The 14,829-nt window shown below is 39.7% G+C and overlaps 1 protein-coding gene across 2 annotated transcripts in view; it reads right to left on the bottom strand.

Moving 5' to 3' along the window:
* The window catches only part of PLCG2 (phospholipase C gamma 2), a 175,783-nt gene that overhangs the window by 88,534 nt on the left and 72,420 nt on the right, over positions 1-14,829 (bottom strand). For both annotated transcript variants that reach the window (XM_007516620.3, XM_060185114.1), the window contains exons 6-8: positions 9,462-9,546; positions 7,936-8,019; positions 151-194 (exon numbers count right to left, since the gene is read on the bottom strand). In XM_007516620.3, the coding sequence (XP_007516682.1) occupies positions 151-194; positions 7,936-8,019; positions 9,462-9,546 (213 nt within the window). The remainder of the gene's footprint in view (positions 1-150; positions 195-7,935; positions 8,020-9,461; positions 9,547-14,829) is intronic.

Below are 14,829 nucleotides of genomic sequence, written 5' to 3' on the forward strand. Positions count from 1 at the left end.
GACTGGGTCAGTCAATCCACTGACTCAAGGACCCCCAAGGCAGTCCTTATGGATTGGGGGTGGAGGGTGGCTACCAGAGGCCAGTTTGTGAGAAGCCCACAGTCCAGTAGAGTTACCCCAAACAGAAACAACACAGAAAAGTTGCCTCACCCCAAGATGAACACGGAAGAATCTTTTTTGAATTCATCAAGAATCTGAAAGAAAAACACACAGACACACAAAAAGAGTTTTAGGCAAATTGAGTTATTTAATGCAAATAAACAGGTTTGGGGAGGTTTTCTATAAAAATTATCATGACTTGTGACTGGGAAATATTCACATATGACTGAAACTTACAAAGGAACAAGGGTAAAAAATCTTCACCCTTTACTATAGTGAATCTAGAATTTGCTCTAGGGATAGTCATCTAATTATAGCTTATGTTACATTATATATACATTTCCAACTTTTTGTGGTTGTTTCAAGTTTAATCAAGTATCTGCAATCATAAATACTCCTGCCTCAAATTTCCTTGAATAACCCCACTGCATTCCAGAACATGCATATCATCAATTTTCTTCTGTTAAGTCCAGCATTATAAACAATGGCCTTGCAAATACATCTCTGACTGCTTGTACCAGCACTTTCATTGGGTGGGTTTCTAGACAAGCCAGTTCACATTAACTGTGACAGAATCATCAAAGTGCTCTCAAAATTACAATTCTTACCTTCTGCTGCCAACAAATTTTGAGGCTTGAGAGCAGCAACACAAAGCACGTAGTTAGACACAAGGAGGAACAGGCAGCTTCAAGTGGTAAGCCTAAAGCTAAAATGAACTGAACTTAACTTCCTGGATTTAGGTCTGAGAGGGGACTATCATTCATCAATAAAAGTCCTCCTCTTTCTAAAGAGCCCAAGAAATCCAGCTGAGCACACAGGTTGATATACACCTTACTTGGATTTTATCACAGTGGAGATAAATGGGTTGATTTGTGCAGGCAGGTGAAATAGCTCTTAGGCAACCTTATTCTAAAGTTTGCCTGCCCTGTCTGGGGAGATTGTATCTTGAAATCTCAAAGCATATGACTGTAAGAAAACTGCCAGTTGAAACTACTTATCTTAGTAGGTCACCAAAGTAAAAACCCTGGGATGAGGGTGAGGTAGATATTCAGCTTCATGGGCCAGGGAGGTCAGGGGGATGGAGGGGGCACAGTCTTTTGGTGGTGGGAATGGTGTTTATGTATATTCCTATTAATTTGTAGTCATATAAATCACTAAGTTATAAGAGGGGAAAAACTGATTGACTGTCTCAAACTTTTTAAAGCACAGACTGAGTCTTTTTAATACACAGGCTGAGTCTTTGATATGTTGACTCTCTTAAAAGCTTAGTCCAGGGAGAACAGAAGCAACCAGTGGTATAGCTATATACAAATAATGTCAAAGGACATAAAATATGGTGATGGTGTGTATGATACAGCAAATCCTAACAAAGGGATTTTTCAAAGTTAACCCAATTGCCAAACAATGTGATTGTAGCAATAACTATCTATTGTCTTCTTAAACCCTAAGACAGCAGGAACCTCCCACTTCTACTATAGAGCCTATTATTTCCCCCAGTCCTGGATCCTCTGGGGGTGGGGCTCACTTTTCTGCATGCTTCTCTCAAGTCATAACAAATGATATTGCACCCGCCGATCCCAACCTAATCAATGCAAGGAGTACCACCTCAGCATGCTTCACTTCAGACTGTGTCCAGAGACGTCAGGCATGGAATGTCAACCCTTCAAACTCATTACTTGGGTGAGACTATTCTCTAATTCCATTCCAGGAGGTTCACTTCCTAACAAAGTCCCACAACCTTGATATATCCTGTAAGATAGAGCATATGTTCACATGTATCCATAAATTAGGGCAAAATATATATACCTGAAAGCAAAAATACACAATAGTCTGTACTGACTCAGTATCAAGTTCATAATGAAATAGTGTCTACTTAGACTTAAATACCTACCTCATCTACTTTCTATTACAGTTCTCTCACTCACTCCAAAGCTAACCTTATCAAAGCAAGGACTGCCAAAGCTGAATAAGGGCAAGAGACTGGCACACTTTAATGATGACTCTTTAGTCACTATCAGGTCATCCCATCAGCTGGGACCCTAATCAGGGATTCCTGAGATTCCCAAACAGACATGATAGGCCTAGACCTCAAATAAATCCCTCTCTCCATTGTTAACCATCATTTCTATCAGGAACAACAAAATAAACCTCCTTCTGGGCCCCCCATAGGACCTTGCCCTCAACTTGAATCAACAATGGTAGAGAATATTGCATCCTCCAAAGGGAGGATGGACAACATACTCTGTGCTACACCTGAGGAAGATGGGTCCTGATATTGGGGCAGCATGGAATGTTCCTACCGATGACCACAGAATGTGAGCTCAGATCTACAGGAATGCAGAAGTCACATAGTTTCCTAAGCTGAATATAGGCCCCAGATCACATCAAAGCAATGGGGTTTACAGGCAACAATATTTATACACCTTTCCCATATTTGGGAGCTACTCTCTTCCCTGATCCGGCTTTTTGGTCCTTTTTCCAGCCATGGCATCATCTCCCCAGACAATAACTTGGATCCACTGGCATATCAGATTTCAGGCTCAGGGGCAAAAAGAAAAAGGAAAAAAAAAAAAAAAAAACTAGTATAGCCATAGGCCCTTTGGAATTTAACTAAAATATGCCTACTAGCTATCTACAAAATGGAGGACCCCCCCCCAACTCTTCATCTGCACTATTCTAGCCTTCAGGTTCATGATTAGTCAACAATTTGGCTTTGTATGTTAATTCTCTTGTTAACCACCAGATTCCAGATGCTAGGATGATGCCGACCAGACTTCCCTGGACAGACAAGCCCACCTATGTGTCCTGGAGCTCCGCTTCCCCAGAGCCCTCCCCCACTAAGGAAAGAGAGAGACAGGCTGGAAGTATGGATCAACCTGTCAACGCCCATGTTCAGCGGGGAAGCAATTACAGAATCCAGACATTCAACCTTCTGCATCCCACAATGACCTTGGGTCCAGTCTATGGCCATACCACCCTCAACATGTCCAATCTCGTCTGACCTTGGGTCCATACTCCCAGAGGGTCAAAGAATAGGAAAGCTGTCAAGGAAGGGGATGGGATATGGAGTTCTGATGGTGGGAACTGTGTGCAGTTATACCCCTCTTAACCTATGGTATTGTCAGTAATTCCTTTTTATAAATAAAATAAAAAATATGCTCTATAAAAGCTGATCAGGACATTTTGGAGGTTAAAATGTATAATATTTATTGTCCTTGAAAACAGTGAAAGTGTTTTGAGATTGTGTATACATGACAAACAGAATAATGACAATTGCTGGATTATATAATGGCTGGAATTGAGAAAAAATTGATTTACTCAAGATAAGTAGTTTCTTTTTTTGTTTTTATTTGACTTTTTAAAAATTTTAAAAATTTAAATAAAGCATATAGCATTTTTTTAAGGTTTAATGAAAAAAAAAGAGTAGGGCTATAGTTTTTAAGTCTATGTATAAACTGCAGACATATGAAAATGCCTTACAATCCAGCAATGCTACTCTTAGGCATATATCCAAAGGATATAAAAACACTAATTTGTTGGGAGTCAGGCGGTAGCACAGCAGGTTAAGCGCACATGGCACAAAGTGCAAGGACCAGCATAAGGATCCCGGTTCCAGCCCCTGGCTCCCCACCTGTAGGGGAGTTGATTCACAGGCGGTGAAACAGGTCTGCAGGTGTCTATCTTTCTCTTCCCCTCTGTCTTCCCCTCCTCTCTATATTTCTCTGTCCTACCTAAGAATGACAATATCAACAACAACAATAAAAAATTACAAGGGCAACAAAAGGCAAAATAAATAAATATTGGAAAAAAAATGACACACTAATTTGTAACAAGGACATACCCATCCTATGTTCATAGCTTATTTTCAATAGCCACACAATGAAAGAAACCTAAATGCCCACTGACAGGTGACTAGCTAAAGAAGTTACGGGAAATACATTCAATGATATATTACTCTGCAATTTAGAAAGATGACAGTGTGTCCTTTAGGACTAAATGGATAGAATCGGAGGTGGTTATACTTAGTGAAATAACTAAAGAGATGAAAGACAACTACTCAGTACTTCTTCTCATTTGTGAAATATATAGAATTGGAACATCTGACCTTGAAAAAAAATGGAGATGGTAGCCAACTGGTCTCTAAGACTTTATGAGAAGTATGGTGATTATCATTGTGGGGATGCATGCAAAGAACTTTGGTGTTGGGTGTAGTATGAAACTATAGCCTATAATCTTATAATCTTATAGACCATCATTGAATCAATAACAAAAGTTTTCAACAATAAAAATAAAATTAAGAGTATGTAAGCCAATTAATGTTGACTAGACTTATTGTGGTGAGCTTTCACACTATCAAATCATGCTGCAACCTGAAACTAATGTTATGGCAATTATATCACAATTTTTAAATATCTTTTTTAAAGCTTTTTTTACAGACATTGTCAAGTTTTATGTTCCATCATCATTTTAAATATAATAAATGGAATCATAGGGAAACTATGCCTATTGACAAAAAATGATTTGTGGAAAATTCATGATGAAGACTCACATAACTTGAATTCAAATTCATTCATCTACCACCATAACACAAGCCTGAGACTTCACGTATGTACTCTACTGGGTGAACTATTCCCTATATTTAATCAAGGATTAAATAGAACCTTTGTATCCATCCCTCTTATCCCACAATCTTGTCAATCATTATTAAATCACCAATAAAATAAAATAAAGCAAAAAATTAATCATTACCCCTTATCTGTAAAATATTTTTATATTACATCGATGCAAAAGCTTATTAGTAATTAAATAATGTACTTATTTATTCAGTTAGGAAATTATTATTAAATCTATGCTATTTCATATGCTGTGGGTTTTGTTTGTTTGTTTGTTTGTTTGTTTAATAAAAATTTTTATAGGGGACCCAAGAGATAGTTCACCCAGTAGGGTGCACACTTTACCATATGAGAGGACCGTAGTTCCAGCCCCTGGGAGGATTGGAGGAGTAACACACAAAAAGGAAGCTTCATGAGCAGGGGAGCAGTGGTATTGCTCCTTCTCTCCCTGCCTCTCACCTAGTCTCTCACCCTTTATCTAAAAAGTTGTCTGCCAAGAGTAGGGAATTGTGCAAACATGAAGCTCTAGCAAAATATATATATATATATATATATATATATATATATATATATATATATTATAACCAATGACTTAGTGCATAAAGTAGCTGGGATCTGAACATGTTCAGTCAGAGGTCAAGTTAGAGTTGGATGCAGGTCTTTCAATTCCCAAAGCCTAGAATCCTCTTACTTCATGTGACAAACCTAGTGCTGCCATCAATGTGAAAAAATGAACAATGCAACTGAATTTTTTTTACTCTATAAGATAATTTTTTTTCTTCAGTCTGGGAAGCTAGGACATGCTCCATTGCTTCTCTACTTCTACCTTGTCTCTCACCCTTTATCTAAAAAATTATCTGCCAGGAGTAGGGAATTGTGCAGAAATGAAGCTCTAGCTAAATATATATATATGTATATATATATTATAACCTCTCTCTATATAATAACATATACGTGTGTGTGTATATATATATATATATATATATATATATATATATATATATATATATATATATTAGTGCATAAAGGAGCTGGGATCTGAACATGTTCAATCAGAGGTCAAGTTGGAGTTGGATGCAGGGATATATCTCAGTGGTGGAGAGATGCCTTGCATGCATGATACCCTACATTTCACTGCAGGCACTGTATAAAGTGATGAAGCATTCTCTGGTCTCTTTCTCAAAAGACAAACAAAAAAATTCCAACCAGTGGTCATTTATCAAGTAGCTATACCTTATGGTTAACCTACAGGCCTTCGTGCAGAAGGCAATTTTTACTTGTCTTCTATATTCAATGCTATTCACTTCAAAGTGCTTGTACTCCAGACCCCCAGACCCACCCCAGGACCCAGCAGGGAAAGGCTCATGGCCCCCAATGCCCAGAGGAGAAACAGGCTGAGATCAGTTAATGGTTAGTCCAAGACCACACCGTAAGTGGAGAAAACAGATTCATTTGTCTCCATCCCACTCTCCTGTTCCTCATGGATATCTTCTACACCCAACTCAGTCTGTATAAGTCTTTTCCAACAGAAACAACAGTAACTCCTGTTTATAGGATACCATAGGAACTGTGCTCTGTGCAACAAAAACTTCATTTTTTTTTCATCCCCAGGACTTTATGGCTGACTTTTTCAGATAGCTATATAGAGGGAGGAAGGGACAGACCACAATACCAAAACTTCCTCCAATGCAGAAGGAACCAGGCTTAAAAATAGATCATCCACATGGAAAAGTAGTATACTATCAAGGTGAGCTACTTTGCCAGCATCTCTTTAAATATATTTCATTTATTTCATGCAGCAATAGAGTGTTTCAGATGAGAGAGAAAAAGAGAGAGAAAGAGTAAAGGCGTGAGAAAGAGAGATGCCAGAGTGCCACTTGAGTACATGCAATGCCAGAGATTGAACTAGGGTCTTCAAATATGCAAGTTCCGTGTTCCGCCAGTTGAGAAACTCCTCCAACCAAATACCCCACTTTTTAAGCTGCATGAGCATTTTTAGGAGCAAAATAAATGTGCTACTTGGAACAAAAACCAAAGAAAACTGAGGCATGTAAAGAAAATTCAAATGTTCTTTCCTGTCCATTTCCCCCGCCCCTTCCAGTACACATAAAGCATCCACACTACATATGATGCATACATTCTTCCACACATCTTATTTACTCATGGAAACACAGGGGAGCATATACAGGAGGATTATTGAATCCTGAGTTGTTTATAACACACCCAATCATATCTACCACTTGTGCACAAGCACTGCTGGAATTCCTCACAAAGAATTATGAACATACCTCCAGAGCAACAGAAACACAGCTGACACAAGTTTCTTAATTGCATAATGCTACAGAGTGTAGACACAGTGATTTACCCAGTGGCTCCTCTACTGAGAAGCTTCCAGGTATTTTGCCAGCATAAGTGATGCTATAATAAACAGTCTGGTAGCACAGTCCTAGCTCCTAGTGTTTTCATTTCTTATAACACAGATCCCCAAAATGCCACTGTCAGATCAAAATGCATGCCATCCTAATTTAATTCTGAAATAGCACAATATCATAATAAAAAATGCTCTCATCATAATATAAATGAAGGCATAAAAAGAAAGATCAAGCATAACCCCTCAACTCAGAGACAATCTGATCAGTGGCCAGAGAGATAATTCACCAGGTAGGATGTATGACTTGCCATTCTCACAACCCAAATGTAATCTCTGGTACCACAAGGGAGATGCTATGGCACCAGACAAAACTCTAATACTGTGGTGTCTCGGTGTCTCCCTCTCTCTCTCTCTCTCTCTCTCTCCTTTCTTCTCTCATTCTAACTGAATGAAAAGGTAGCCAATGTTATAAAATTGTGCATATGTAAGGTCTCAGATCTGTGGTAATATCAATTTGATAAATTGCCTACCAGAATGAGATAGTACAGTTAGTTGAACTTTTTACTTTTTCGTGCTCTGTTAAAATTCTAACTGAACTTATGGTCATTTATATCCACACCAGGAAGATATGCAAACACCACCTCTCCACATTTCCCCCATAGTTCTATCACATTAAAAAAAAATTTTTTTTGCCCTTCTAGTAGATAAAAATGGCATGTCCGTGTAGTTCCCATTTTATATTTCTTTTACTAGGATGAGACCAATTTTGTGGGTTGCTTAGAGCATGCCAGACTTTGAAATATGAAGAGAAACAAAAATATTATCTGATCATTTGCTGAAGAATCATCTTACCAATTTTTGCTGCTCGAACATAAGTTTTTTATAGAAGAGATGAAACTGTTCAAAGCTGAGTTCATCTTTGTGTGCGCCTATTTCCTGTAAATATGAAAAAAGTGACCACATGATTTTTGATGTCCACCACAAAAATGCCTCCTCCCTATTTGCAGAAATAGAACAGCTTTTCTACAACATTGGCTAAAATCAAACTGACGTTCATCTGAACCAAAACTGTGCACCAGTTGCCTATTTTATATGCCTAGGCGAACAGACTCACCAGGAGGCAAGAAAAGAAAGACCCTCCCTTTGAACCGCAAAGAGAAAGAGTCTCAGCTTTAATCCCAAAAGTGACAGTGCAGAAGATACATTTTCAGTCCAAATGCTGTTATAGAATGTGGACATGCAGGTCATTTTTAAAATCATATAAATGATAACCAAAATGTTGAGTTAGACAGTTTAACTCCAATAAATGTTTGTGCCAAGAACAGTTTAATGACTTTGGATAATTTACTTTTTGGATAACTTACTAGACCATTTCAAAACCTCAGAGTCTTCATCTATAAAAGTGGAAAACCAAGACTCACTTCTACCTTCACCCCAGGACTTGCCAAAAAACAAACCAGAGAATATCGAGTAAACACCAACACAAGAAAGACTTAAGAACAAAATTCTAATGGTGATGGCCAATAGGAAAACACTTCTCTGTCTCTCTGAAGTCTCCATCTTTCTCTGTTTTTTACTTTTGGATCAGTAGGAAAGTTGGGGCAACTCAAAGGTTGGCTCCCTAAGCTATAAAGTAGGCTACCTCTGCCAGGAGTTTATTAGGAGAAAAAACAAAAAAGTGTTAAGTCTGTGGTCAAGGAACCCCACAGATGGAGCTATCCTTCCATGTGGCCATGTGAGACTCCTTAGATGGATTGCTCCTCCTTATAACAGTGAGTATGTATGTGTCTGAGCTGAAAAAGTAGCAAAAACAACAAATCTTCACCCTTGCACTTTCTGGAAAGTGACACCTGACCGCCCACCCCTCATCCCATTCCTAATGAAATGGCTCTACCTGCCCCAGATCTACCAAATGTTTAATCACATAAGAACATAAACAAATTAAAAGGGTGGACAGAGGTGGGAATGGGGAGGAAGAAGAAGAAATAGGACAGAGAAGAGTCAATAGTAACAACTCCACCACCAACACTTACATACAAAATCCCATGTCCCTGGCAACAAGCATAAGAAATTTTGCATCAGATGTTCCAAAAGAAACACATTTGCTCATATTGTAGAAGGAAAACAGACTGAGGGATGGTGAGTGACAGGTAAAATTGAATGGTGGAAATTTTCCAAGTGTAATAGCTCAATGAACTTGGGTATTGTCCTCTGCCAAAATTGAGACCAGGGACCATTCTTTACCTGGAATGAGACGAGTAGTCTAGAGGCAAAAGATTTCTTTGTTCCATGAGGTTCCGAGGCACACAATGCCTTCACATGCAAGACACTAGTCACCCCAACTTCACAAAATCTCTGGGCTGAGCTGCAAAACTTACCACAAACTTATCTTTGAGGAACTTGGCACTGCTCACTTTGAAGTTGACTAGGGGCAAGATGGTCTTGAGTTCCCGAAGGCTGATGCTGCAAGAAAGGGAAATGTCAGCTCCATCAATCTTGAGGGCTTCCATCAATGGAGGGCTCAGGATCCCCAGCAGCTCCCACCCTGGACACCCCTATTTGTACCCATAAGTACAAGCACAATACAGATGACACAGCCACTGTGGAAAACAGTTTCGCAGTTCCTAAAATACTAGACAGAATTACCACTTGATCCACTTCTGGGTAACAAAAGAACTGGAAGCAGGGGCTTGAACACCATGTTCACAGAATAGTATGCACACTATCCCTAAAGTGAAAGCAATCCCAGTGTCCCCTGACAGAATGGACAAAATCCAGTCAATTCAGGCTGAAATAATGGGAAATTCTGGCACAGGCTAAAGCAACATGGATGAACCCTAAAATCATGCTCAACAAATTAAGGTGGCTACAAAAAAAAAAAAGAGGCAAATCTTTATGGAATCACTCACAGGAGAGTCAAATTCACAGAGGAAGTGGAATACAGGGAGGAGTAAAAAGAGGAAATTAGAATTTAATGGGGATACAGTTTCCATTTTTGCAAGATGAAAAAAATTTGGAGATGAATGGTGGTGGAGGAGGATCCAGAGCACTATGAATGTACCTTATCCTATGAACATGTACACCTAAAAAGTTTAAACTGGGACTTCCAGGAGACATGGTCATGCAGTAACAGGGAACAGAAAGGATCCCTCCCCAAAACAACTAATACCTACAATGATAGACCTCATCAAAGCCAGCAACTACAGTTGAGACATCTGCAGTCACAGGTGGATAGTTCTTGCTACTGGCTAGTACAGGAAGGTACAAGCCCATCAGAGAGAAAAAAGCTTGCTACATTGTAACCCTTGACTCTAAGGTTATAGCCTTCTGAAATTTAGTCAAGGAATTGACAAAAAACATCCAGCATCTTAAGAAGTTCAGTCTGTAGTCCAAACTTAAAGGTAATTTGCATCATCTAGTGGCAACAATAGCCAAACCACTAAGGGGCAGTTTGTCCTGCTTATATGAACACAGCTAAAACCCAGCAGCAACCCCGAGGTGTGATTACAGACCAAAATCATACAGAGTTACTATATACATGCAATACAAAAAATACAGAAGATTAAAAATAGATAAATAAATACCCTCAACCCCAGCCCCAATGCCACTCAATTATATAAACAAAGAGAAAGCTAGAGATGACAATAGCATCACCTGCTGGCTAACAATATCCAGAACAATAAATCATAAGCAAAGAAATAGGAACAAGCATTAAGTATGCTACTTAAGACAGATAGAAATGAAACAGAGGGAGTCTGGCAGTAGTGCAGCGGGTTAAGCACATGTGGTGCAAAGCGTTATGAAGCACAAGGACCGGCGTAAGGATCCCAGTTTGAGCCCCCAGCTCCCCACCTACAGGGGAATTGCTTCACAAGCAGTGAAGCAAGTCTACAGGTGTATCTCTTTCTCTCCCTCTCTGTCTTCCCCTCTTTTCTCCTTTCTCTCTGTCCTAACAACAAATACATCAATAATAACAACAATAATAACTACAACAATAAACAAGCAAAAAAACAAGGACAACAAAAGGAAAAATAAATATAAAAAATCAAGAAATGAAACAGAGGAACACCAAGAAATTCCAGATACAGAGAGACTATCAGAGACAGACTATAGAAAGCTCATTATGGGAACTCTACAAGAATCTAAGCAAGAATTGAAAGAACATTTTACTTTGGAATTAAGACACACTAAAGAGAACATAATTTGCTAAGGAACTACAAAGCTTGAAAGAAAAACTTCAAGTGGAATTCACTAAGCACTTAGGAAGCATGAAAGAAAAACTTCAAACAAATCTGCAGGGAGTGAAAGACACTTTGAGCATAGTTCAAGCTCAGGTAGAAGACTTAGGAAGTAGACTCACACATGCAGAAGAATTTCCAGTCTAGACCATTCAAAGATGGTCTACGGCCATACCACCATGAACACGCTCGATCTCGTCTGAACAAAGATGAGGGCGAGGAAAGGTTTAGAAAGAATGAAGTGACTTTCTGTGAAATTGCAGGCTCCATCAAAAGGTCAAATATAAGAGTGACAGGAATATCTGAGCATGAAGACCAAGTCAAAGTACCAGAGATAATTTTCAGAGAAATTTTAGCTGAGAAATTCCCTCACCTAGGCAATCCTCAGAACATACTTATTCAAGAGGCAGATAGATCAACCCAGGTTTGTAAATTCAAAACAACCAACACCAAGGCACACTATTGTAAAACTATCAAAACTTAATTAAAAGGAGAAAAATTGCAGGCTGTTGGGGAAAGGAAAGAAGTTACATACAAAGGTGGAGCTATAACATCACACCACCTTACCCTCTGGGGCCCAAGTCAGGGAATCCTTAGATTCCCATACAAATATGATGGGCTTAGACCTCTAATGGATCCCTCTCTGCACCACCACTGGTCACTTCCATCAGAAATGTCATCATAAGCCATCTTGTGAACCCTCCCAGGACCTTGCCCTCACCATAAAGCAGTGGTGGTAGGGACAGCCCCAGTCTCTGAAGCGACTGCCCTGCCACTCAAGAAAGACTGATCCTGAAATGAGTGAGCCTACACTCAGTTGTGACCATGAGCTGCGACCAATAGGGACTTAGAGGTCACACAGGCTTTGGTGCTAAATATACATATATATATATATACACTTACATAGGGCCTGAGTCAGGTGGATGGAGGTAGTTAATTCTAGCCACAGAATTTTTTTTTTCAAGAATGGGAGCTACTTTCTACCTTAGTCCAACTTTCTAGACCTTTTCTCTACTCTGACACCATTTTCTCAGACAACATTTTTTTTTATTTATTTAAGAAAGGAGACATTAACAAAATCATAGGATGGGAGGGTACAACTCCACACAATTCAGACAACATTTTTATCCAACTTCAGGCTAGCTATCAAACTCAAGCAAAACTACCATAGTGTGTGCCCCTAGGAACATGCCTAAAATGGACTCCCTAGCTTTCTTCTAATCTAAGATCTCTAATATCATCTGCTCTATTCCTACTTTTGGCTCCTATTTATTAACCATTTTGTCTCACTTTATGTCCACACACCTTCCAGACACTAAGTTGCCACTGCTACCATGATTCCACCCTGACTTCTCTGGGCTGATGACCTCAGCAATGTGTCCTGGAACCTCACCTCTCCAGAGCTCTACCCCACTTGGGAAACATAGAAACAGGCTGGAAGTATGGGCTGACCTGTCAATGCCCACGTCCAGCAGAGAAGCAATTGCAGAAGCCAGAACTCCCACCTTCTGTGCCCCCAAAACAATCTTGATCCATACTCCCAGTAGGGGAGAAGTAATAGAAGGAAAGGGATAAGAGGGCTCTGAACTCCAGCTCCATCAGTACCAGGAGAAAGAGGAGGAAAAGGAAAGGGACATTTGGAGGTAGTAATGATATCATGAGTGGCTTAGAGGAGAAGAGAGGATGGGACCTGGAAGGAAAAGGGGGAAATTATGTACAAATGTAGACAGATAGTTGTAGAGATGATGGTTGGCCCATGTCTACAACCTAAGGGAACTGCAGTGGCTTGAACTGGGGAGACTGAAGATTCAGAACCCTGGTGGTGAGAATGGTGTGGAATTATACTGTTGACATGTAATTTTGTAAATCAATATTAAATCACTAATAAAATAAAAAAGGTTAAGATGATTAGTTTGATGCTACACATATCTTGCCACAATAAAATAAACAAATTTCTGTGTGTGTTTTTAACCATAGGTGAGGGAAGGAAAAGAAAAATTGCTGCATCTTGCCAGTTTCCACAAGAATAATTTTTTTAATGGTGGCTGGGGGTGTAATTCAGTGATGGAGTATATGCTTTGCATATATGAGGTACCGGGTTTGATCCCAAGAACCAAAAAGGGTGCACAGAGCCTTAGTAGCAGATGCAGTATGGAACAATACCCCTGTAATTTTATAATATTATAAACCACTGTTTAATCACTAATAAAAATTTTAATTAGTGCAGCCCCTATGGAAAACAGTTTGGAGAATCCTGAAAACATAAAATCAACCTTCTGTATGATCCAGCAATTCCTCTCCTAGGCATCTATCTGAAGAACACAAAAACACCTGGTTCAAAAAGATCTATGCACACCTATATTCATGGCAGTGCTATTTATAATAGCCAATATTTAAAAACAACCCAATGTCCAACAACAGAGGAATGGCTAAAGAAGTTGTGGCATAGATACACAATGGAATACTACACAGCTGTAAGAAACATCAACACATTGTCCTTTGCTACAACATGGAAGGAACTAGAAACATGGTGAGCAAGGTAAGTCAGATGAAGAAAGATAAATACAGGATGGTTTTACTCACTGGTGGACTCTAAGAAACAACAAAGGAGAATACAGAGTGACAATACAGACTGAACTATAGTCTATCACAGCAGATTCAGGGACTCAGAAGAGGGAAGGGAGAATTACTAAGAGGTGATTGGGGACCTAAGTCCTTATGGTGGAATAAGATGATAGTTTAGTTGAGGGTGGAAATGTACATTTGCAACAAAGACAATCCTGTAAATAATTTTTCCTCAATAAAGTGACATTGGAGAAAAAAATAAAAAGAGAGAAGGAGGGAGGGATGGAAGGAGGAAGGGAAGGAGAAAGGGAGGAAGGGAAGGAGAGAGGGAGGGGGGAAGGAGGGCAACACAATGTGACAGGGAGTGAGAATCAAGCCCTGGCCCACTTGACAAGATGGACTGCTACAAACAATGGACTTTGCTCCCCCGCTGCTGTGTCCTCATGAAATGAATCAGAGGTTCATAATTAGATAGTAAGTATTGGATTGTGAGGAAAGTCAGATGCTTTTTTTCTGCTTTTCTATGCCAAAAATGCATCATGACTTTTCTGACAGTCCATTAAGTACAGTGCTCAGAATGGGACTTGCTGCTCTCATTTGCCCCGAGATGCCGAATATGAACGGGAGTCAGGTGGCATCCAGCAATCTCCTGCCACCTGGGCCTCTGCTATGCTTCTGCAACTTCTTTGTTTCCCTTCAGGAAATGTGGGCGGCAGGAAGGGAGGGAAGCTGGCAGAACAGAAGTCAGTGCCCTTCCACTGGCACTGGGTCACAGTTCCCTTGAGACTCTCCCACTCGGGTCTCACAGAACTACGGGAAAGGTGGGGTTTTCCCATGTATTGACAGAGCAGAGGAGGGAGGGTGGGAACAGGAGACACGAAACAAACTACTGAGTCCAGAAACAGATTTCCTGTCTGCTTGGGGCTCTGGACCAGCTGGAAAT

This window comes from Erinaceus europaeus, chromosome 2 (assembly GCF_950295315.1).
Source record: "Erinaceus europaeus chromosome 2, mEriEur2.1, whole genome shotgun sequence".
Classification (NCBI taxonomy): domain Eukaryota; kingdom Metazoa; phylum Chordata; class Mammalia; order Eulipotyphla; family Erinaceidae; genus Erinaceus; species Erinaceus europaeus.